Genomic DNA, 27142 nt, shown 5'->3' on the forward strand with positions numbered 1-27142 from the left:
GATATCATCATCATTCACTTTGTGACTACAAATAGAATACTTAATTCAAAACTTTTGAGACAAAGTAGTGCATTAGTATACTCGAGATCACCAATGCGACCAACAGTGAACTGTGATAATTATGTCACAAGAACGTTTTATTCAGACTGGCATTACTCCTATCTGGATCTTATTTCCTACAAATTCCTTATATATACATAAGAAATGTATCAGCTATACTTTGTCAGATAGTGTCATGTGTGCCTTCGCACTTTGTGAACTAGCCAACCAGATACTCAAAGGATAATGTATCTGTGTAAGCAGCATAATCTAAGTAATTTTGAGTATGATATGATAATCAATGTCAAAAGTGATGTTCAGCTGTTACGGAAACATATACCCTGTTTCGAGTATTACATGCATAACACCACTTACATTGTATCGGGAGTGACTCATCAAACCATGATAACTCCTACCAACAGCAGGTTCTGTAGCTAGACAGTGTGTTGATATGAGAGGTCACAGTCTATCAGATGAGCCACAATCCGTGTCAGATTGCAGTGCAGTATACAGTACTGCTCTGCAAAGGAGTTTAGACCGACACATGGCACATCTGATCTTATCACAGATGAAATATAACAGAAACGATTATACCTTCTGTTAGAAACGAGCAGCTACGAATATGCTGAGCGAAAGACAACATCACATTTGTCATCGAAAAAGATCGTACACCAAGAAAGGACACGGTATGTCAACGTGAATTCACAGAATAATCGGGCTGATGGCGGCAGTCTGAGCGTGCGGGAATTGCATTTTTAGCACCTGTTAGGTCCTCCAAATACAATGCAGTAATATCAGAATGCCTCACCCTACATGAACATTGTTTCTGACCCTGTATGATAATAGTTTATCACTCTGGAAATGATTATATCCAGCAAGATATTGTGCCAGAAGAAAGATTCGTTCAGGAATGGTCCATGAAACATGAGGATAATTTTACGGTGACTGACCATCAGTCACGAGATCTCAACCTACACGGTATTTTATGGAATTTAATGAAACCGAATGTTTGCGACTGAAATTCTCTAGAGCAGTGGTCGACAACCTTTATAATATGAAGGGCGCCATGACGCTCGCGGGCTGCCGACTCCTCCTGATTTAAATAATTAAAATTACAATTGGCATGAATGGTTTTGAAATGTCTTTCTATATTACTTGTTTTAGAAAGAGCCGCACTATTATTGCACAATAAACAAATTACATTCGCCATTATGATTGATAAAGCAAGGCGCTCGCATCTAATCTGACAGATACATGCTAATTGTTAACATGAATATTCTTTTTGTGTTCATTTTTTATTTTTATTTTTTATGGTATTTTATATTCATTCATATGTGACAAAAATATGTTGTAAAAGCGAGGTAAATAAAAAAAAATGTTAACATTTGAAATCTCATTTTTCTTAAAAACAACTAATCATAGAATTTCGAAGCCTGAAATGAGAGAAAAAATGCCTGTGTCATGAGCCCTCCGTAATTTTCAAATTTTATATTGCGCTCTTCATATTAAAAAGGTTGCTGACCTCTGCAAGATGTGCTTTACATTATGGAAAATACTAAGGAAAGAGGTCTGGAGCTTACTCCACCTTTACTACGAGTTGCCCATAAGGCACTACTTATGCTTGCATCCGCCGAAACTTTTAGTTTCTATATATTCAGCACGAAACTCCTGTAGTTTCCTTATTTGGCTATGAAATAATGTTGGATTCAATATTCACTTAATTTGTACCATCATGTATTATATTTGCAGTGTTTTTTCTTTATGTTTTCTTGCATTTTAGCACATACTAGTAATGAATGTATCGCTCAGATATACTGCGATCTACGCTGCAAAATTACCGCTGCGAGCTTCAAAGCAGTTTGCAATAATTTCTCTGAGGGCCCACTAAAAATTCACTGCGGGCACTGTATTACACTTCAGGAGCCTATTCTTTAAGTGGTTTTAAACAATGAAAGTTTATATTAACATGAGTCTGATTCCGGACATGTAACTGCAGCGCTGACTGACAGTGCACTTATATTGATCTGATTACGTCGTGTAATTTTGACAAGGGAGTCTCTGTAGCTCAGTCTGTATGAAGCCCTTTAATTGGAACGACCTGGGTTGGAATCCTGTATAGGACCCGATGAACGTTTATCAGGGATTTTCACTTTTTGCTAGCTGGTCTCATACAAGTGGGAGAGGGGGGGGGGAGAAGTGGAAGGATTTTTCATCCAGCAAACAGCAAACTGGACACACACACACACACATAAAAAAAACAAAAACATTTTTTCTTAGAGGAATACAGGCGAGGAATGGCAAGCTTACTGCATTAAATGGCCTAACATCCTTGATTAAGGGATGGGATTCAACTTATCTCGGACGCACGAGGGATGAATGGCATTTTAAGAAAGATCCTTGGAACGTGTAAACATGAGTCCATCCCGTGTATTATTGAGATGATCTGTTTAAACTGCAGGTTCATTGATTTTCCAATGTCATAGAATTGGAAAACTTCTTTGTTTTCAAACAAAGAGTGCTTTTCTTACGGTTTCGGTAGCGACAGTTTGAAATTTTCTGCTACAGTGATGCCTACAGTGGTATTCTTACCATTTCGTTTCCTAATCTAGAATGATGGGAAAGTGGATCATTTGGAATTGCCTCTAAACCTCAGTTTTCTCAGCAAGTCCAAATTAGCATGCTTCGAACAGTAAAATGGAATCCAATGAGAATGTACGCATATTATGAGAGGTTTTTGATATCCATTGCTTAAAATAACCGATGCTCTAGTTTAAGAGTACGTGTTAAGATAATAATAAAACATTTCGTAATAATAATAACATATTTCGCTACTTTTAAATCTGGCAAATTCCTCTTGAGACACTCTCTATGTACAGATTAAAACCCTACTTGCCAGTCTTTGCACTCTTATTCCTCAACCTTTGTCACCGTAACTCTTCGAAGTAAGATAATAGTGAATTATCTTGTTGATAGTAACACACAGTCTCTCTCTCACACACAACCGATAGGTCGTAATTATACTTATCCGAGATGCGTTATGGAGTCCGTGATGTGATGATAATAGACACCCCCCTTTCACGCATTTATTCATCCATCATCTGTCCAGTAATAGCTATAGTGTTATGAAACAATGTTGTATTTTTTAAACTCATCGTAAATCTTCAGAAATTCGGGAAAATTCCAGCTAAAATTTTCAGCCAACTGAAATAACCACTCTTCATAAAAAAATCTCCACAGTAATAATATTAAGGTAAGTCACAAAAACTTCCTTAGGAGCTTTCCGTTTATTTTTCTCCCCTCTTTCGAAAAGCATATTCCTATATAGATGATGCTTCCGGAAGAGGATGAGAACGCCCATTCAACATCCTGGTGGTATATGGCACTACCATCAAACTGCACTGCTGTTTGCTGTAGCAAAAGACGTGTTTCGAAGTTTTCTGTTACAGGAAATACGCAACTAAGTGTTTGTGTTAAATATATGACGATATAGTTTGATCACATCCCTCTGCTTACTATAACTGACGCTGTTAAAGGGGAGACTGGATTGCAGTCTTGTTGTCATGGTCTAATTTCAATTGATATTTCTTAGAAGAAAGTGTTTCAGCAATAGAAAATAGTCCGCTGCTTGTCTATTCTATGTATTGCATACCAGAGCAGTAACAAACTGCAATCATGTCATATATCTACATCTGAAATACAAATGCATGCACTTTACATAAATGTTTGTTCCTGTTTTTCGAACTAATCATCATCATCATCATCATCATAGAAATGCAAAACAATATTTATATACCGCTCATCTGTAGAATAATTTTCGGTTTGGTTTTGGACCAAGTATAATTATATAGATAAATTCATAACATATTAAGTATTTCCTAAGTAACAAACAGTTGTAGTTGTCGCTGTTTGTAATTACGGCTAAAGCATCTAAGGCAGTAAGGCAGTTTGTTATGTCTTTTAATTGGGTGTATTCTTCGTCGGTTTGTCTGTTTATGTGGGATGAAAAAGCTGTTTCCGGTAGGGGGAGGAATTCTCTGAGCTCTGTATGAAACCTGCTAATTCACCTTTACATGAAAAAAAAAATCTTATAATGATTTTTCACGAACTAGATGGAATTCGAGTCTAGGTCTTTCTGGCCAAAAAGCATCGTCGATACCGACTGAATTAGGTACTGGCTTATTTCATCGCGTTGGAACACACACACACACACACACACACACACACACACACACACACACACACACACACACACACACACACACACACACACACACACACACACACACACACACACACACACACACACACACACGACAATATATTATTTGTTGCACGTAACTGTACGTCTACAATGAATTAATTTATACATAATACAGAAATGCATTTTAACTATAATGTTTACATATTTTTCATATATGAATAACAAAGTTCGCTACAAAATCAATTAACAAAATATCGTATATTTAGTTGCATTTCTTAGTGAACTGCAACACATAGATACACAAAAAAAATTAATTAAAAAAATATAAAAAATTATAAATAAATATTTCCGTCTGAATCTAACAGATCATCCTCAGTGTAGCCGCTCGCGAGTATAATACTATATAGTAAACAGCGAGATGTGATGTAAAAAAATAGGTGTACGAGGCGGTCGTTGCGACTCAAATTTTGGCGGTATAGTAACGCTTCAGCACTCCCCTTGAACAAGTATTCAAATTTGTATACCATCAAAGATGAAGTAGATGAGTTCTCGACCACAGGCTTCTGTGGTCAGTGTCGGCTCCATGTTGTGCTAAACCAGACTTCTCAGACTTATTGTAGGCTATATACAAATATTTATATATTGTATATACAATATATAAATATAGTGTATAAACATTTGTATATTGTAGGCAATATACAAATGTTTTTGTAATATTTTCTCCAGAGAACGTCCTGTCTATCCAAAGTAAAAGAGATGGCAATGACCGTGGTACACACCAGTGGGGGAAAAAGAAGACCGTCTATACTTGATAAAAGGTAGCCAGGAAGAGAGTTTGCTGAAATGAAAAAAAAAAAAAAAACGAAAGTATTTGGTTATATTTTTTGAGGATCTTCGAAATTTTTTTTCAGACTACTGCATCACCTGCGAGATATTTAAGGCCATGGAATTTTTATATCCAGACATTCAACGTCATCATTTCAGCGAAGTTATACGACCTTCATTGGGTACTGCAGCATACTTTCGTTTCCATCCTTCCTTTTCAAGGAAAATGATCGTTATGACAAGATCACTCCTCCTTTACTGTGTAACTGAACTGCGGAAGCAACACATCGGGCTTTCATGAACTCATCGTCACACTTGTTCCTGTCACGCTTATGGAACAACGAATCTTTTTCTCAAATAGCAAATTTGGTGATATGTAGGAATACGGATGGTATTCCCCTTTTCTGCATGTCTTGTGCAATGGTTTTTGACAGAAATAGATTAATTACACACCGCAGTCGTGGTTTTTCGAATTATTGAAAATTCATGCCAGATATCGATAGTTCCCATTCGATGGGGGGGGGGTTCGGTTTTTCGCTCGGATTATTTTCCCTCATAGCCGCTGTTAAACTTGGAAACGTTACCTCAGTGACACACCTCCTGCTTGTAGAACGATACGAATATACGAGCTCGCACAGATAAGATTCCATTTGGAAATTACACATGTTTATGCGATGCCACGGTTTCGATTGCCCCGGTCAAGGTTAAGGATAGAAGGAAGACTACTTCATAGAATGTAATATCATAGTATATATGTGTATAGCCACGTGTTTGTAAATAAATAAAAATAAATAAATAAAGCTCATTTATTACGCAATCATAGCGGTATTTATAAGAAGATTTAAATGATTAATCCTACAAATATGTAGAATATAAGCAACACTGTTTACTTTTAATTTATTGTTTTATTAAATTTTTAATTAAATTCGCTCCTAATGATTTATAGTTCAATATGTAGTTTTAATATTTGTTTGTTCTGATATAAAACTTCCTAAATTTAAATAAACAATATTGAAGCGTTACTTTATGACTAAAATTTTCGAGTATTGTGATAGTTACAGCGCATCTACAAAGCAATCTCATTCATATTTAAAGTTTATATTAAACTAAACGGCTAAAACTTCCAATGTAAACTTCAATAATCTATTGAGAATTTTATTCTGCGAAAACTGTTTCTGAGACCGAAAGAAAATTTTCACGAGTTCCCATTTCTATTCCATTTCATTATGTGTGAGACGTGAATTGATAATAAATATTAACCACGGATTATTTGCTTAAAAATAATTCTCCTTATTTTAAAAATATTTTACTCAATGTGTCTTGAACATCCTCAGTATTTGAAAGATGGAACACTAATTGAAGCGTAAATGATAGCAGGATTAACAATGCTGGTATGGTGAAAAGAGTTGTAATAGACAAGCGTGGTTAAATACAACGTTAATCCTGACAAGGTTCATTTAAAGTAAAAAAAATTAACATAGACGAACTTTGTTAAGTAGCAAAGTTGGTCAGAGGGTTACTTTACAATTTTCCTTATACACTCTTTTTATAAGGAACTGCTGTTAGGTCAGATTGCAATATTTTTCCAGCGGACTTTGTGAGTAATGCTCCTTAAATCCAGGACTGTTTTGCTTCATGATATTTGATGCATATGCTGTCTTTGCGACAGATTTCCCGGATTGGCCGATATAAGATAAACCACCGGTCAAGGAATGCGATAACGCTAGGAAATGCTAGTAGAGGAAGCTTCTCCGCCATTGAACCAAAAAAAGAAGGATGCTGTGGAACAAAATGAAAGTATCTTAACGATGTGCTAAGAGATTACCAGTTAACCTTGAGCAGCTGAAGATGGACTTCTGTATTTATTTATGGCTTTGTTGATGAAAGTATTATTAAAATCATTGTACACAAAGGTAGGTTTTATGTGTTCTCTTTCTTGTAAACGGTCATTAATCAAGAAATTGATGAGGAGGTAGAGCAAAATAGAAATATAACATCATGTATGTGCACATTTGCTTCATGTATGTAGATTGAAGGCATCCACTTGTTTTGTGAAGGTAAAGGAGGTTTAAAAAACGAGATGCAATTGTTATTTTCAGTTTCAAAAATAAATTACGCACTAGGGTGAATGGCATTATTTTCATTTACAGATTCGTGTAGCTCTATCGAAGAACCCTGCCGTACTGCAAAAATGTCATTCAGTACCGCACTAAAGGCTTAAGTGCTGCTGAGAAGAATGTTGTTCAACGTTCTGCATGAAATAGTTTTATCCAGTGGGAATAAAGCAAGACCTCCTATAGCTAAAGTCTTGATTTATTCATATAATCTATTGGGAAAACTAAAATAACCAAAGTCAACTGCTAAATCAAAGATTTTTATTGTGAAATTAAAGATATGTTGGTAAATAACGAAACAGCATCGCGTTAATTATATCTGTAGATGCAAGAAGTTCAGAAATTTTAAAATTGGAAATATTTTTGACATATACACACGCAGCACGCACGCTCGCGCACGTAAGAATGCTTGTGCAACTGTCCCATCTGTTAAATCATACCAATCGTTCTCACGACAGATTGAATGACACGTCTCTGAATTAAGAAATAATAGTTTTACATTAATAATTCGTGTTTAATCTTTGCTCTTTTATTCCTTCCCCACCCCGTTTTTTTTTTTATCCGGACAACTCCTTCATCCTATAGCTGTGTATAGTTATTTGCTTGAATTATTAAGCCTTGAATTTAAATGTAACTATTTATTCACGTTATTGTAAATGAGGTAAAAACAGAACTAGATGTTCCCATGTAGGACTTATGAAGCCTTTGCGTAAAAGTGGAAATTTTAATTGATTAAAGATGGCCCACGGTTATGGTGAATTTTCATGAACAACACTTATCAATTTAATATTTAATCATCGTGTCTCAAGAGACTTGACCCTCATTTCAGAAAAAAAGTAGTAATAAGGATGCCCATTAAACAGGCTATATATGCTTACGAGGGATTTCGATATTATCCGTTTCTCGGGTAAAGAACACCTCCGAATGTTGAAGATAATTGACAAACAATTTCCGGAAAGTGCATCACTGGTCGGGGAGCCCGTCACTGAGTGGAACCAACGCTGAGATTAGGACGGTCTTTCGCCCACTATGGAGTGGCCTAGAGATCGTCCGTATTTTTGAGATTTCACCTTTACTTACATAGTCGGTGATTGATTCATTCAATCCAATACCCTTGGAGGGTAATGGATGGCAATGCTTAGCTAATGAAGTTCTAACTGAGGCTCGGCTATTGCTGTTACCCTCCGGCCATGATCAGAGCTTTAATAGCTCAATAACACCTTATCCATACACTGTCCTCTACAGATAACGGGGAAGATGAAAAGCATTCTTGCTTCGCCCCTTTAAGCCAGTCCTTATAAGGACTTGACGAGTGCAAACTGTTTTTTTTTGGGATTGCGAATTTTATTGATATTGGAAGGAATATTTAAGCTGTTCATGAAGGAATATGTAGCGATGATGAGACTGTTATCCATTATATGATGGAATGATCAGCCTAGTCGAAACAAGCGCAGTAAATTAGTAGAGGTATTGAGAATGAGACACGTGTATTCAGAACTGTTTAAGTTGTCAACTGATTACAGTTGCAATTACACGTGATACACAAAGCCGTCCCCAGTGACGTCACAAAACATTAAAGTTACGGAGTTTCGAGAAGACTTGCATCACGCATTTTTAAGCAAGTGTATCATATAGCTAATATGTATATTTATTAATGATTTTCTTTTTTCATAGGAGGGTTCTAGAAATCGTACCATTGCTTCGGTTATAACTGCATTTATAAAAGCGATAAGGAAACATCCTGAAAATTGAAAAATGAAATGTCTGTTAGAAAATTTGTCGCCACTTTAGATGAAGTGGTTAATGTCTGCTTTCCTTTACTTGTTGCACTTAATCCTAAGTCAGAGAGCCACAAGTTACTAACAATGTTTTTAACATGCGGGAAAACAAATGGCCTTGCATTTACTGCCAATTCAAAGAACTTTTAATGTATAAACATTAATCAACACACACACACACACACACACACACACACACACACACACACGCTAAACGTTCTCGGCACTTCTCTACTTGAATATATGTTTCTATTGCATTACATATCTTATTACACTGCTCGAGTTGGTGGCCAGCGTGGTGGCGACTTTGGATGTGTAAGTGGGTAAATAGAAGACGTCTTCACCTGCGAGCACTGCTGTACATGCGATAAATTAAAATTGTATAATTGTATAATACCTGTATAGTTGTTGGCAGTATAGTAAAACAAAGAAACTACTAAATGATGCCTCCGTTAAAATAAAAGTGCATTTAGGGTCGTTTCATTTATCTTTTCGTGACCTTCTGAATAAAGGTTAGCAGCAAAACCAGTTGTAAAAGTATTTGTTAAATTTCGAGGTAATGTTTTTACTATCATGTGATTTACTTAAAAGTTATGAAAAAAAAAAAAAAACTCTTCAAGATGGCTGAACTCGGTGTCATGAATCAAGACGTGATTGGTTTAAGAAGTAAGGATAGTCTTCCCGAAGATAATAGGGGGGGGGGGTTCTGTAATCTCTTAGGGAATGAAATAACTCAGTGCTCCCAAAAAAATCTTAAAATGAATAATTCTCAAACAATTCGGTTCCTTGCTGTTTAGCCTTGACCAGCAACAGTAAGACCGCAGTGGATGGTGTATAGCAGTAACCATCTTGTGACCTCTGTTATATATAAAAGCGTATGCCTTTTTGTATATGAATAAGATGACATATTTGTAGAGGATACTGCTATCATTCAGAAAGTATACACTGATATTTATTTCTTTTATGACTGTAATTCTGAATGGCAAGAATAGCTGGTTGGCTGTATAAGAAATATAAGTCGTCCTGAAGTGATGGTAGTAGTTATTGGAAAGCTTGGTTTGGTTTGAATTACGATGGCGAATGGTTTCATTTGCAGTCGTTTGTAATCTTCCGAAACCTAGTAACCTTTTCATTTAATCCGTTTATGTCTTTTTCAGTGTTTCTTCATGACTTGTCTTTTTTTTTTTTTTTTACTTCATTTGGACATAATGCTTCAAGGTCGAAATGTCCATTGCACCTTTTCTGGTGTTTAACAGAATCAAAGAGCCACTATTGTCCTATTGTGAATCAGATATATGTTTCTTTTTTCCACTACTTTTTTCAGTTTTTATTTTATTTGATTAACTTTTTAAGTGCATTGGCAACATTAGCCAATGAGATGTGTGAACCTCTTATAATTGATAAGAGAGAGACAGTGTGCTTAACAATGTACAATAAACATGAAAAAAATAATAAATAAAACAGATTGCTTTCCTCCATTTTGTGGGCATGTGTTTTATATAAAAAAATACATTTTTTTTCTTAATTCCCTGAAAATCGTGATTGCTGACTGTGGATAACTATCTTAGTAACCTTCTTCGTAGTTGTGCAATAGGTACGGATCTGTTTGGATTAGTTTACACCTTCCCCCCAAGAGAAAGCATAACTCATATATCTCCTGTAACGTAAAACGTTTGACTCAAGAAAAATGAACGATGAAAAGTGCCGCCTCTTGACGTCACAGTCCCACCCCAAAAACTTGCACCAATGCTGATGTTTATGTTTGGCGCCTTTCTTCTCCTTTGGTCTTTGCACGCCCGCACACCTTATGGGAATGCCCAATGGCCTCACGGAAGTCAGTTTCCGTAGTGACGTCAGATTTCGGTTATATTGAACCTCACGAAGTAAGTTCAGACAGCAAGTGCGCTTCAGAGTATAAATAACAGCCATGGGGTTCGACACACCAGAGGTGACCACTACTTTCTTTCAATTTATATCACTGTTATTCTTTAAATTTGGTCTTTTACTCTGTCGGCGCGATGATTTTTGCATTTACTTGGGATCTTAACGATAGTAGAAAAAATGACAGCATAAAGCTGTCATTTTGTCATTCGGCGTATCTTGCATTCAGTAGGTATAGCTTAATTATTTTGTATTTGCTGTACTTTTAGTCACTTGAAATCCAGAATTTGTGCTATTACTAATTCTGATTTGCATAGCTAGAAAAAGTGTTTATTGTTTGTGTTCTAAAAATGTTTATTTTTAAGGATTTGAATGAGTCAATAATAAATTGTTGTTCCATTTGTCAAAGCTATGTTATGAAAGCAAAATATTTCATATTTTAAAGTATTTTCATCATTGAACAGTTAAATATACTCGCGAAGTTTCTGAAATATAATCGTGCGAGAGCGCCGTTTTGAAAATGATCTTCGAGCTCAGAAAAAAAGCTAATATTGCAGCGATTCTTCATTGAGGATGGATATTTATTTCTTTGTGTTTGCAAGAACTGCTTGCATTTTGTTTAGCTACTTCACAAGATTCTTCATTTAATTTTGTGCATCACAGAAAATGCTTAGCAGCAGTTTCGTACTAGAATCGTTTTCCGAACTAAATTAATTACCTTTTCTTATGTTAGCATCTTTCACTCGCCTAGTCTGGCTTTCCGATTTTCATAAAAAATATGTTCGATAACCAAGAATTATTAAAGCAGTAACGATACTATTTGAATAAATAAATTAATTACAACATTCCTTCATATGAATATTCTTTGGGGATGCATGCAGTTACTTCTGAGAAAGAGGAAAGCTCTTATTTGCATAGTTAATTGGAATTTTATCATTTTTCATAGACTTTCGCCTGTGCCTTACTTGTGGGTTGGTCAGTTCCCTATTCTCCGTGTCAGTCGGTGCTCCTACAAATAGGTCTGCCAGTGCCCTCTATCGACTAGATCCTTGTGGTACAGAAACCGATTTCATTAGAATGGAATTGCATCCTGATGTTGCATCCGTTTTGCTCGAGAACGTAATAACTGCCTTGAATCCTGCTGTTAATCACGCAAGAAATTTCCGAGACAGAATGGTAAGTGTAATTTTCTTTACTGAATATTAACTTTGAAATTAATTATGGACTTCTATACAGTACTTATTTATATCCTCGTTTCAGTTGTCAAACCTTCCGAATGATTGATAAGTTTACTTATCCATCTGGCAGCAGCTCTCTCTCTCTCTCTCTCTCTCTCTCTCTCTGTGGGTGTGTGTGCAGCACACGTGCATGTCTCTCTGAGAAAAATACAATCACTTGGCGGCATGCCAGAAATGTAGCGCGTGCTGTCCGAAAGTATTTTACTTGCGATCAAAATTGAAATGATGATAGGACTCTTTGGTGTCAAATTTTTGAAACCCAACTGACATAATCGGCTGTAAAATCGAATGAAGATATTTCCAATATCATAATTCGAATTAACAGTTGTAGGAAAATTATATATAAGCAGGCAGACTCCAAGAATCTCTTATGAAAAAAAAAAAAGATATATTTTCCAACAACACCTGAAAGGGTTCCAAGCTTTCTTTAGCTGTTTTCTCTAAGCTGAAGAGAAACTGTATTAGTGCTATTGATAACGAAGTTCGTCCTTAACAGAGTTTTAAAACAACACGAACATTTTTCTAAATTTATCTGTTAGAATAAAATATGTTAGTAAATCTTATAATAAGTGTGTCACTAGATTATTGTTAATTGGGCGTTGCTTGGCTTTCCCTCTTGACAACGTCGAAATCACTGGCTTAGTTATGATTTGCGTTTGCCAAGTGGAAAACTCGAGTATCCGTTAGCGTTTTTCTTTTAAGTTCATCAACCACTTTTATTCCTGTTTATTCATCTACTGTTTAAAGATAACAGTATTGCTATCAAAACGATAAATAAGTAATGTTCGCAATAGTAAAGAGCGAAAGCGACGCCAAGGCGATAAACCGAAAATTTTATATGCAACGTGAACAATTCATCTACATTGTTTATGTTTAAGTGGCACGCACGCACACACACACACATGTAATAATTGAATTCAGCTGCATTCCTACTCTTTAACATCTTTCTCATCTTGCGTTTAAAACATGAAAATAAGTGTGTTCTATTACGAGCGTGTTCGTACAATTCACCTTCATAGTATTAGAATAATACTATCGGAGAGAAATGAATTAAGATCTATTAACCCGTTGCATACTATGGAAATAACCCGAGAGAATCGTAAAAAAAAAAAAAAAGTGCAGTTCGTGTCCAATTCCGATCTTATCTCCCTTCTATCTGCAATGTAGATCCTCATGATTTCACCACTATCGCATTATGTTATCATTTTAATTTATTTTTACTGTTAATGTTTGTTTGTTTGCTTTTTCATTTATAAGTGATTTCTTAGTATTTTATGTTTTTTGTTTGTTTAAGCGTGGCAATAATTAATTTGCTCATTTTCCAGTCCACAACATATTTCGAAAATTCAGATACTTAATGTAATATGCAATAAAATTGATTTAAATTAATTCACCTAATGGTTCATTAAATGATAATGACAATTATCAACTGGTAATACCGGATTTCGTCGTTATCTTAGGTATCACTTCTATCTGCGGCTTGTACTGTTCTAATTAGTGATTAAAAAAGATGTGGGTACTTATACAGTACAAGAAAAAAAAAAGAAATTAGTTTTGTGCATATTAGAACCAAGCGTATGCAAGTAGAAGTTTGCGTATTAAATTCATAATACAATGAATTTCAGTTTCACTTTCGGTTATTACATTACAATCGATGATTCTTCCCAATAATTTAAACCTTGACAATGAACTCGAATGTTCTCGTTTTTATGCAAACTTCCAGTGAAATAATTAGAACATTATTACAAATGAGCAATCCAAGGCATGGATTTCTGATTAAATGGTAATTGGTTATTTAGAATTTCTACAGAAACTGCTGATGTTATGAGGCATAAATGGGTCATGCTTCTCCTTTGTATGTGTTCTCCGGCTGATTTCCATGTTTTACGTAGAAAAAAACTCGACTGAAAAGTATACAGGCAAAAAAAGGGTAAAGACAACAAATGAAGCTAAGAAAATAAGGCAAGGAAATCTTCCAATGCAGATCATATAAAGGGGAGTCTAGGTCTCATAATCTTTGACATGGTATATCAGACGTGACAATAAGCGTCAAGAAAATAAAAAAAAAACTTCCAATTGTGGAAGTTTTTTAATGGGATGCTTGCTCTGTTTCTGTTCTTACGGATGCATTTTTTTAATGTCTTCCATCCATGAAAGATTGCGCACCTTCAGTACCTGAATACCGTGAGCGGAGAAAAGCATTTTTTATCACTTTATTTATTTTTTGTGCTTTTTTATTTTTATGTAGTTCAGAAACCCTGCTCTCGATAGAGACCAAACATGGGACTTTTTTTTTCAAGCCTCTACGGTGGCCATCGAGGCCATAGGCTAGCCTTGTGGACATCAGCCATCAAGGCTAGCATGATGTAATGTGGAAAGATGAGGCGAGCTGTAGTCGTAGAGGGTTGAATGAGGTTCAGCGATGAGTAACAGACAGTGTTTGGAAATACACCTATTGAAAACCCAGAAAAAAAAAACCGAATAACTACAACGTTATATATTATAAAGTAAACGGGTGTCGAAGTCCAGTTTATCTGTGATAAACCACTATCACCGCTCTCGTTTCCTAGAAATCCTTGTTTCATCTATGTATGTTGAAATGCTAATACTACATGTTAAATAATAAGTTTCATAAAACTAAGCTTTTTGATTTACTCTCTATTTAACTGAAGTTTCTTTACGAATTGCCTGAAAGAAAATTAAAAAAAAGTAATTGTTCACCTGAATTGATTTTTCAGTATTTGCATGCTATTGCCGGCATGTTCCTTTGGCCATGTCTTGTCGAAAATGAGCCACATCATTAACGCGCTTAATGTATCATAGGGTCACCCATAACGCTTTCACACACATCACAGAGCCTTTGGCCTCTCCTCACTTACAATGAAAAACGTTTACTGTATTATCTACGTAATTAGCCTTTAAATTTTTCTGATTTTTTTCTGTATCCACTCTACAATATTTTGACATCTTAAAGACATCACCGAATTGCTGAATTCGAATTGAGAAATTTGTTTTAAATTTTTAATAGTTTTGTGATTTCAAAAATTTACAAAAAAAAATGTTAAGGTTCTGTGTTTATGATTTGAAAAAAATTCCAAAGTTACCTAAGACAAATACTTTGATTTTTATAACTGAATATCGTTATGGTATCACGCTCCCTTACTTCTGTGAAGAGTACCTTCCGACCCAATCCTTCTAAAGTGGCACTTGGAGAATAATGGTAAATTTTAAAAATCTCTGAGTGATTCGGAATTCCCCAAAACTTGTTGTAGTAATACTCCTTACTCTTAAAGAAATTTGAGAAAGTTTTTACAAACTTTTCTAGGTTTTCTAGAAACTAGAAAAGCAGAAGGTCATGATTTTTAGAAAGTTTTTAGGAAAATTTTGGAAAAAAGTGATCAGATGTCAGCAGTACAGCGAAGCCGATGGACACTGGTCACAGAAAACAAAAACGAAAATCCGAAGTGCCCAAATTTTGGAAATCGAAGTGAAGTTAGAGTAAACACCGACATCATAGAAAAACACTTGGTCACGTTAGACGCCTTACTTCTTTTGCTGTACACAGCAAACACAAGAAATAAAAATAACAGATGTAAATTCTTAAAAGAAATAGTAAAAATATTCCTTGAGCCTCTCTCTGTCTGTTGTTCCTTTTTTTTAGATCTTCGGTTCGTGGTCATTTAATCAGATCTTAAAAGTCAGAGAAGGGAGCTTCTGGTACAAAATAAAAATATTTTAATCCTTAAATTCGCCTTGTTATTCTAAAAACTTTTGTGATTAGAGGCGATCACGTGATTCGTTTAATGATAAGCCTATTCAAGAATGGTTGAAAATATTCTATGTTATACTAACACCACTGGCAAGGTCAATAACCACACATGGTTATTGTAGGCCATCCAGTAAATACATTTGTGATGTTACATTGGGCGATGAAAATCACATACCACACCTAAATACTTTCGCAGCCATCTACTCCGTTGGCAGCTCGTCTACGTTTGCGCAGTGCTCGGATTTGTAACAAGGACAGTTTTAAAAAAGTTAAATAAGTATAGCCTATGTAGGATTTAGGATTTCAGCAGTTGGCTTTTTCCACACATTTTAGTACTGAGTGAAGAAGTGAGATCTGTCCTCACAGTTAAATATTTTATATTTAACTGATTTTTTCAGAAGCATATTCTCTTCTTTTATATGTGAACAGTAACGTCCAATTCACGGCTGCGTTCTGTTTGACTTAATATATTAATGTTCATGGATACGCTCAGTTTTCCCATAGAATGAAATGAACTGTTATAACAGAAATATTTATCTTCAAGGCTGTACCAATTAGAAGTGAAATATTGTTCAAAGCGTCAGTTTTAACGCTATTTTCAGATTAATCAATCCAGCGAATTGCAAGACTTAGAAGCAACTAGGCTGAATTGGATTCCAAGCATTCCAACTGCAACACCTTCTCAGTTCGAGATGACAAATGTAAGTATTCTTCAGTTGTATTAATATTACTGTATATTTATCATTTTTATAATAAATTATCCACATTTTATTGAAAGCTATAAGAACAGGGAAACTAATAAGACAGCTATATGTTTTAAATTTTTTGATAATATTAAAATCAGAGATATCAAAGTATTTCGCAAAACTCTCTCCTCCATTTCGAATCGGTATCGCTTAGTATTACGACTAAAGCATCCAAAGCTATGACAACAGGTTATTACATCTGACAATTTGAGAGTGTTCTCTCGAAGATTTTCATGTTATGTGGATTGAAAAATCCGAGTCCGAATTTCCGAAGGAAAAAAAAAAACAAAAAACGTTTCCACTATGATACTGGCTAACTTAGCGTCATCTGAAACCTTCTTATAAAGTGGCTCCCATTCCATACCAAATTTGAATCGCAGTCTTTCGAGCGAAGAACAACTTTCGCACAGTTCTCATCACCGCACGTGCAAAGTGCATTACATCAGGTATTAATACCAGTTGGTACGAAATATAAAATCGGTATTTCGATTGAGATTCATTTTAATTAAGAACTGTCTTATGTTAGTTTTCTGCAATCCTTAACTTTTAGTTAATGTATTTCTGCTCCTGTTTGTTTAACAAAATGCATCAAAATATTTCATTGGAAACCTGGTTCAGTCGGTATCAATAATTTCCTTCTTTGAAAAGTCTCTTAGGTTCGAACTAGATCTAGGAGGCGAAGAACTTATATATATATATATATATATATATATATATTTTTTTTTTTTTTAAGGTAAGTTAGCCGGTCGCATACAGCAGTGGAAGGATTTTTCCTCCCTGAAACTCGGTTTTTAATCCCGCAAAACAGGCAAACCGCAAAAACCTACATAAAAGCAAACGTTGAAAATTTATAAAAACTTCTATATAAAGCGTCTAGAATTATTCTAAGTTTTAGAATATTTTTCTACGATAAATATCTCGGATATGTCCGCTTTTTTATTCAGTCTGATTTCTGACATTTTTCATGTTACCTCTAAATGTACTTTAAAGAGTATAATGAATTCTAGATATCAGTAACGATAATATAATTATTTTAATTATATGAAATAATAGAATCTATTATCTCTTTGTAAATAATACAGCTGTAAACTCATAACTATCTGATTCATACAATCACCTTGTGTAATAATAAAAAATAGTCCAAATATTTGCATCAAAACCATATTCTTTTAAAAATTCCAGCTCGGTTTCCAGTATATCCTATTCCTACAACTATACTTCAATATAATAATATTGCCTTGATTATTGCAGCAAAACCACCTTCTTTCATCTGTGTATACAAATACTCTATATCTTCTATATGCGTATACATAAAATTCCATTTATATGCGTATACATAAAATTCCATGTATAACGTTCCATTTATCCTATATAATCGCAGAGTATGGAAAAGTAGTTTCTCTAGTCAATTTGTCGTATGCTTTTTCCAGATCTACAAAACTTGTCCAGATCCTTGTAATATTCCCAGGGTTTCTCAACTATTTATTGTACAGTGAAAATCTGATGCTGACAATCTTGTTTGTCTGCATCCAGCTTGTTCTTTTCCATGTTTCTCTTCCACAACTTGTCTTAGCCCATGGTAAGTGTTCCAGATAAAATTCTGTGCGAGCGGAAGAATGATGAGAAGAAGCGGAGCTGTAGATAGGAAACTATGAAAACCAGATCCTCCTGAATTATGCAGTAGTCACTGTAGAGCGTATCCTCCATATTTGAGTATTTGTAGTCGAATACCATCTATTCCAGCTGCTTTTCCACATGTCAGGTTTGTAATGGCTTTTTGCCTCAAATGTTAATATGTACTTTTTTACTGCACTGTACTTGAATATTTTCTATCACTGTTTCGTAACGCCTTGTTTCATGTAGCAATCTTCCTCCTTCTCTTTCCACCCTCATCGAATAACAGGAACCGGAATTCACCAATGTACGGAACCTTTCTACAGTCCTCTGAGCCTCTATTCTTCCACTGAAAGTTGTCATAGCTGCTTGAATTTGTTTGTCTGCTGGTGGCCTTGATGGGCGTTTACCCCATTCACACATATTTCTCTATAGCCCCCTGTTTGTTTCACATTAACAGTTTAGCGAAATTTAGTGCATCTGTTAGGCTTCCCGATTCTGTTCACTCTTCTGATTCTCTCAGCAATCAGCTGTTTCAAGGTATTAAACTAATTTATTTTAAATATTAATTTTTTTAAAACAATTGGTTTGACTGAAGAAAATTGATTTCATGATGATACGTAGTCACTTCAAGTGTTGCTTTAAGGTTTTTAATGTGATATTTTCTCTTTATGTTTGTTATACGTTTTTTCTGCATAAAAATATCTGTAAGAAAAATATGAATTTAATTCAAGATGTAGAGAGAGAGAGAGAGAGAGAGAGAGAGAGAGAGATTTTAATATTACTACAATTAATTTTCTCCCATCTTTTGTAGATAAATTCGTCATATCTTACTTCGATGGAATATATGCAGCACTTTCTCGTCAGCACAGCAGTAACTTTAACGCAAGAAAAAGAACAAGAAGGTAATAATGTTGAAGATTTCTCGAGGATGTATAAGAATCAGCTTCAGATAGTAGACGCTCTTAACTCTGCAATTGAAATGAATGGCCTGCAATCTGATTTCTTGCAGCGCATTGCACACTTAAATATTGAGAAAATTAAAGGAGCAGTACGAAATGCACGAGATTTCATTTTGGTTCGAGACTATTTTAAGACAGTCGATTACTTGAAGAAGCTGTTTTGTTATCAGCTAGAGCAATCATCATAAATACACACGAGGGATTGATTTGTTGCATCTCTTACCGACTGTGATTATTTTTATTTATTTATTTAATTAATTTATTTATTTATTTGCACAAAGCAGAAACATGCTAATCGTTATGTTTCGTATCTTCACAGAGTATATGATACCTTTTATCTCTAAATCTATGTATTGTATATAGCTTCGTCAAACTCTTCGAGCCATTCACTTAATCTTCATAGCATTCGACATCCCCCAAACCAGTAGATCACTTCATTCCTATTCGTTACCACACCTCGAAGCTCATTCTTAAGAATACGATATGCATTCTTCATCTAAAATGCCAAATTCTCAATCCGCTTCGAGGGCTGAGTTGGGTAACATACCACTTTCTAACCAACAGGCTGCGAATTCGAATTCCCACTTGGTTTTAGATGCCTTTTAAGTGGTACACGAATGTCACCTCCCGCTGTGAGATCCCTATCCCGCTTATTGACAGCTCGGAGTGCCTTGAAAAAGTTCCATGTTTGGTCTCTACAACGAGGATTTGTGATTATGTAACCTCTAGCTCACCTGCAGTACTAATACTTGTGTGCTAGAGGTTTGCAATCTTTCATGGATTTACATTAAAAAAAAAAGTGAACCTGTTAACTTTAACCGAATATCTTCAATTCTGCTCATAATACTACATCCTAAAAGAAGTACCTCATCTACAAATAACTGCCTCAATTCTGATCAACCAGTTACGTACCCAAGGACAGTGCCTGTTGCACCTTCATTCTCTTCTCTCCTCCACACAACCCTTTAATAATATTGTCCTCTTATCCGAGTTCAGCCAATTCTCCACTCTCAAACTACTCTAATTTGTGTAATAATTTGCCATTACGAATTATGTCAATGACACTGAAAATGATTAGTTTTCAAAGATATTTTTTGCAGATTTTCACCTCCTTTCCCTTTTTTATTATGTTACAGAGAAGGGAAGATAACCTTTTTTATATATTTTTATAGTGAAAATAAGCAGTACCTGATAAAAAAAAAACAAGTATATAATTTAGTAGCTGCTGATGTTTTATTTATATATCATTATTTATTTATTATTTCATCATTTGTCATGCCACTGTTCACCACCATCATCGAAATATTTATTATTAAATTATAGAGACGATCAAAGCGAAAAATGTATTCATAAAACTCTTCATGGAAAAAGAACTGATAATGAAAAAACAGGACTTTGTTTTTAATGTGAATCTTGTAAACATTTTTATTCATTCAAAATATGTTTTTTTGCTGATTGGCCTGATTTAGTGATTTGAAAAACTAATTAAGCAGAAATTAATTTGAATAAAAACAAAATTATTTTATTGATTATAAAAATTTCATTAAAAAAATTAAAAACCCAAAACTTTAGAATATGGTTTTTAATTTAAAATTTTAAATTAAAAATAAATAATAAATTTATATTTCAAATAATAACATACATGTATAAAAAAAAGCTCAAAATCAGTTGGCCTTCTTAATGATCAATGCAAAATCTCAGTTATTTACATGATCGTTAAAAGTTTTCTAAAATACAAAACCGTGTTATCAACTACTGATAAAACATTCATGTTTAAAAGTTTGTCATAATTTTGTATGCAACCATTATCTGTGGAAACTACAGTGACGAATTTAATATTAATGATCTACTTAGTAATGTACGTTATGATTATTACATATATGTTCTGAAATTGATGCTTTATTCTACAGAGCTAAAAAAAAGTGTACATAAAATGGAGATCTTGTGAAGTATTTTTATAAACTTTATATTATTGTTGAATATGATCGTATTTATTCTTGTATCTTTCATTCTTATTTTCATCTTCAGCTTTGTACATTTCTTTCTTTTGTTATATAATATATACATTCAGGTATTTTTGTACATTGATGAAAAAAACATATTTTTGAAATTGTACTTCTTTTTTGAAATAATAAAAATATAATTCATGCTTTGAAAAATAGCATCTTGTGTTTTTGCAATGACTTCACGTAATGTTTAATAAAAACATCTCATTAGTAAACATAAACCTATTATATACATTTTTGTCACTTTCAAAAAAATATTATTTTCTTTTTCAACCTTTTTTTCTCTTTAAAGAATCAAGTCAAGCATTATAGAAATATGAAGATTAAAGATAATTTTCATAGAAAGTAAAGAAATCGCAGTTTTCTTTTTTTTTATCCTTTAAAAAATATAAAGGAAAAAAATGTAAAAAAGAAAAGATCGCTACAAAATATATCGTTTTTTTTTTTAATTCGATATGCATATGAATGTTGTGAACTGCAAAGTAAACTTTGCTTTCCTTACAGAGGAAATATTCAATGAAGTGGTGCTAAACATTTCAATTTTGGTTACAACTGGAAAGATCAACGTGCCACTGCTTTATACGAAATCCAACTGAGGGTAGCGCCACTGTTGCCAAGCGAAATCGTTGCTATCGCTTACGTTATGCAGCGGTTGGGTAGAATTGCAGCAAGTTATATGAAACGAGTTTATTTGTGGAGCAAGGATTGCTTTTCATTCTTATTAGCCTGAGATTATAGTTACATTAGTAGTAATAATAGCACACATTCTTTTGCAACTATTGACATAGTCACAATAAATGAGTGGATCGATAATTGGCATTGAAGTCACAATTCAGTGACACCATCATAATAATTGATCCCGTTAACAGCCTGGCTCTGTTATACTTTAATTAATAACTCGAAACAGTTATTAATATGATCCGATGACGTATTACCGAATGAAGTATAATACTTTTGTACATTGTCTGGAAGGAAGACGAAATTACATAGCACCCACGGCTTTATTGTTTTTGTTATTATATGTAACGAGAGAAAGTTTTCAAGTGTGAATGAAGTAACAATTACATTGATATTATGAAGTCCAAAGTGAATTACAAAACATCATCTAAACAAGTTTTTTTTTAGATTTTTCCGAAATGGAACTAAAATGCTGCACATTTAAAAGGCGAAATAATTAATACAGTATTTTGGTACCGAAAACATTCCAACACATTTAATGCTTATTTGAAGATTTTACTGGATAAACAAATACTTGTAAAGGCAGTATGGATGACACAAAACGGTTTTAATTTTCCTTGCCTACCGAATCACGAGTTTTGGTTTGTGTAGCACAATCTGGAGCCTCCATAGCTCACTTGGTTGGTTTAGCCGGATTGGAAAGACCAGGATTCGAATCCCGTTTATGACGTGAGGAATCTTTATTAGGTGTTTTCAATCAAATAGTAGAGTGAGGTAGTAGGTCTCATGCGGAGGTGGTGGTTTTTTTCCCTCCCTTAGAAAAGGCAAACCGACAGTATACATTACGGGAATACGGATTAACCACCCTATTCCGTCTCATTTAGTTTCCAATGCCTTCACGATAAAGTGTGGGTCTTCATCAGTTTCTTCGGCCCTTATCTGGCCTGCATAGGTATGTTTAATTCTCGACACAAGCGGACCCATCAACTGTGTTTTGAAGATAAACAGGGTGACCTACTGGGAATACAGCCTGTTTAGTTTTCAACACGAGATAGCCTGAAATAGTCTGGATTTTAACCAAGTTTCATCGGTAAAGAATCCCATCACGTTTCTCCATATCATAAGTAAACTCCTTTAAATTATAACAAACAAAGCAATATGTATCTGTAAAAATATATATACCGACAAATATATTCGCTCAGTAAATATATAAAAATATATTTACTGAGCGAACTCAGCAAAGCAAAAGAAAAACGTATATGAATACTATCAAAGTTCTATTTTTCGATATGTTGATTTGCTTTGATTGGTTGACAGATATGGATTTTCCCTTTGCTTTTACTGAAACACATGCGCAATATATCACAACGTACGCTGACATTACAGAAAGAAAGCAAGACTGAATATAATATTGTTACTTTAGCTTCATTAATTAAAATTCATAGAAATCAAGAAAAATAGTATACGCATATCTGGGCACTCAAGAATGGACCACCATCGTGGTTCAATAAATAGACCTAGTTAAATAGATGATTAATTTTATTCTGCAATTGACAACAGGTAGGTTTCTTACCACATTGAGCATGCGCAATACTGCAGCTTCAAGTATGCACATGCACTAATTGTGACTGAATCAGTAAACGCTTTTAAACGATATGGAAAATGGATTTTTTTTTTTTCGAGGATGAAATATAATCTCTCGGTGATATCTGTAGAAATGAGAAATAACAATGTTGGATAGTCCATTTTGCATCACACTTTGCATGATATGAATATTGAATATAAATTATTTGTGGTTATACAATAGTTCATTCCCTGAATAAACAGTGTAGTTATCAAAATAGGGAAGCTTTTCCTCTGTCTCATTCAGATTTCTTGAGATAACATAATTCTTATCACTAATTTAAATGAAACTGATAACATTTAGCATTATTTAATAATGTAATACATCCATTACGGTGAAACTGATTTATTTTTTTCATATTTCCATTAGAATATTTTATTGATATATTTAAATAACCAGAAATCTAGACGACGCTCCTAGTGATCGTTTAGATAATATTACTAGTTGACCGACAGTTTTAAAAGTATCTTTTATTTAGTATGATCATTTTGCATTTACAGGAAGAGAGGTTACAAGAAGATGATGTCGATTTTGCACGAAGCATAAGAGGTAGTCGCTTGCGAGATATTCCAGATATTCCACAAGATGTTATCGCTGAGGTAGGAAACAACTTTTAACTTTTTTTTTTTTTTTTCATGGGATAAGATACAATGTTAAACGAACTATCTTATAGATACTGTATATACCACACCAAATGGAGCTTGCATTCGAACTTATTATGCCTCAAGTTGCTACTGCACTCTCAAAAATTTCAAAAATGATATCCATCTTCGGGGAGGGCGTCACGTAAGTTTTAATTATGTTATTTAAATCAACCATACACACATTGTGTAGCAAAACTTATAATGTAATACTAATGGGTGGAGAAAATTGGTTGCGCGAAAAGAAAGATTCCGTTGAGTTTATTATTATTTTAAAAGTATTATTATTTAATAATTAAAGATTATAATCCGTAGAGAGCAGGAAGACTGTTCTGAAAAACAGAATTAATTTACTGCAGCCAAATTCTGTCCGTCAGATCAGTCCCAAGAACAGAATTTGGACTGGTTCAAAGGTAGATGGGTATGAAAGAAAAGAATGAGAAGTTGGTTCAGTACGTTCGATTCTGGACCATAGGTAATAATCAAAGCTACTCTTGTTTTAACAGGCTTAAAGGAAAAACATTGGCCATGAAAATGTGTGTAAGACAGGCAGAAACAGAACATCTATGAGGAGGTTATTAGAGTGAATCGGTAAGAAAGGGGGTCGCTGATAGACCACTATCAGCGACCTAATTTTTTTAATCAGGAACATACTAGATATTTCCGTAATATATAAAAAAAATTAATAAGGTATTAATTTAAGGAAGGATCCCGTAAACCCAGATCAATGTTAATCACAATTAACAAACATAGTGTATTTTTTCTCAGATATAAAAATCGTACCAATAGCTATCTGAGACTTGTATCGTTCCGAGGATTCCATAACCACCGGAAATATATTATTATTCGTGACCCCTCCAAGGACTAATCGTGGGAGGGCACTTAACCCACCATCTCCACTACTTAATTTAAATCTTAATCTACATACAACGACATTAACTACCAACACACACCGCCATCTATCGCCGACTAAAAATACTTTTTTGTCTGTAATTTGTGCGAATTCTGTGAATTCTTTCATCGTACATTGTTTTCAAATAAACGTCAGCTTTTTAAGAACAGCTTAATTAATAATATTTCTTTTTTTTTTTTTAACAGCGAGAAGAAAGCCTTCTTCTTTGTAGACGTCTCTTGGATCATTATCTTGCATATGCACGTGTATGTCACAATAACCAGAACGAAAACGAAGAAGAGTTTAGGGACGATTTTAGAAACCTAATTGGAAAACTACGGCAGGTGATTGATGGTGTTGATGGTGTTCTGGAAGTTTTGTCTATTAATTATGAAGAAATAGAAATTCCTCCTCTGAGAGATGAAGTGAATGTGATGAGAGACGCGATATTGGTAAGAGAATACCCCAAACTATTGACGCACATCAGAGAGAGTTTCACGTTTCATTTGACTCCTTGATAAGCAAGACAGTTGAAAAGTTTTATTTTAAGCCGTTATGGATTGATAATAGTATTTTGAGTTGGCAGTTTTGCGTATTAAATCTATTTGGCCGTAAACGATTTTTATAAAATGTTTTATATTATTTTATTTACATATTAATTAGCTTCAATTTCTTCTCCTTCTGCTGAAATTTTCTATAAAAATTAAGTGTTGCTATTTAAACCTCTCTGTTTTAGATATAATTTGATTACTTTAAAATGATTATTACGAGATATTTCGAATAGAATAAAAGGCTCTGAGACAAGCCAAAAGTCCTTTTTAGGACTTCCAGGGTAACAAATGGCAATGCTGTAGCCAATGAAGTTTTAACTGAGGCTCGGCTATTGCCGTTACCCAGCCATGACTAGAACTTTTTAGTTCAATAACACTCCATCCACACAGATTTTCTTCATTCAGATGACGGGATAACGAGTCAAGGACTCAGTCCATTGTCCAGTTCTTTTAAGAACTTTAAGGTATTTTGAATCGGATAGATTTGATTATATTGTTTTTTTTTATATTTTTTAAGTAGCTTGTTTCTTACAATTCAACTCAGAACTGCCATAATAGTGTATATTGAGCATAATTTATGTTAAACATAGTCATCGTATCAAGTAGAATACAAAAGTTATCATCTTCTGAGGTATTTCCTTTCATCTGTTCAAAGAAGAAGAAATATTTAGTCCAAAGAAAAATTGTATTCTTTATTTTCAAATCAACCTTTTAACTCAGGGACAATTATTTACTGCTTACTAATTGCAATCATATTAATAAAGTAGGGAAAAATAAATAAAAACATCTGCTGTTCACAAATTTCACTAGACTGCATGTGTAACAGCGACATGGTGAGTTATGAATGTATAATATTTGGTTTAAGAAAACTCAGTCTTCTGCGAGCATGTGAATATATATTTCATATGTAGTGGCTTGTTTCAGTCACTTGAGTTCGACTTAACACACTGTGATCCATTCCTGTGTTTGCAGTTACGTTCGGTTATCTGCAACCAGCCTTAAAAGTGATAATGGTTGCAAACAGAATTTGAGCAAGTTAAAAGATAAATAGATTACATCTTGTAGATGTAGGCTGATAAGAATTTTCTTTGCAGGACATTGGCGTTTATTTATATTGTCTATTCCCTGGTGTATTAATTGTTGCTAGTTACTCAGGATCAGTATTGATAACTAGATATATACTACGGTGTCAAAAGTATGAGGACAGTATCCAATAATATAGGGAAGAAACATTCATGGTGCCTAAAATGATGCTATTGTTGTTATTGTATTCTTACGCGTGTTCTTTTAGCCGATCTACCTGTTTTGTGGGATGAGAAATACCTATTGCTAGGAGTCAAAAATAAAACGCCGTGCACTGTCATGAGCATCAAGTGGTTTTCTCGTGACAACATCGGAATGTTGCAGAACTTGGCCATATTTACAGAAGGCAGGTGGTACAGTGTTGCACGTGTAAGGGGTATGAAAACATATTCATCCGACGTATAGTGTGCTTGCTCATTTAGCTTCAATGGCATTACCTGAGCAAAACTCCCAGGGACGTAGTCATTCACAAGCCCTTGATAACAACAGCAAATGCCACT

The 27142-nt window shown here is 34.3% G+C and overlaps 1 protein-coding gene across 4 annotated transcripts in view; it reads left to right on the top strand.

Moving 5' to 3' along the window:
* The window catches only part of LOC150106361 (uncharacterized), a 103643-nt gene extending 77952 nt beyond the window's left edge, over positions 1 to 25691 (top strand). For 3 of the 4 annotated variants that reach the window (XM_090393099.1, XM_090393098.1, XM_090393100.1), the window contains 3 exons: positions 11785 to 12014; positions 16448 to 16546; positions 19020 to 20723. In XM_090393099.1, the coding sequence (XP_090249225.1) occupies positions 11916 to 12014; positions 16448 to 16546; positions 19020 to 19355 (534 nt within the window). In that variant the 5' untranslated portion in view covers positions 11785 to 11915 and the 3' untranslated portion in view covers positions 19356 to 20723. Of the gene's footprint in view, positions 1 to 11784; positions 12015 to 16447; positions 16547 to 19019; positions 20724 to 23975; positions 24075 to 25214 lie in introns of those variants that run through there. The other variant, XM_090393101.1, reaches the window with a different exon arrangement.
* The last annotated feature ends 1451 nt before the right edge of the window (positions 25692 to 27142 follow it).

Source organism: Typopeltis vanoorti, chromosome 5, assembly GCF_054136105.1.
Source record: "Typopeltis vanoorti isolate ZY-2024b chromosome 5, IOZ_Tvanoo_1.0, whole genome shotgun sequence".
NCBI classification, from domain to species: Eukaryota; Metazoa; Arthropoda; class Arachnida; order Uropygi; family Thelyphonidae; genus Typopeltis; species Typopeltis vanoorti.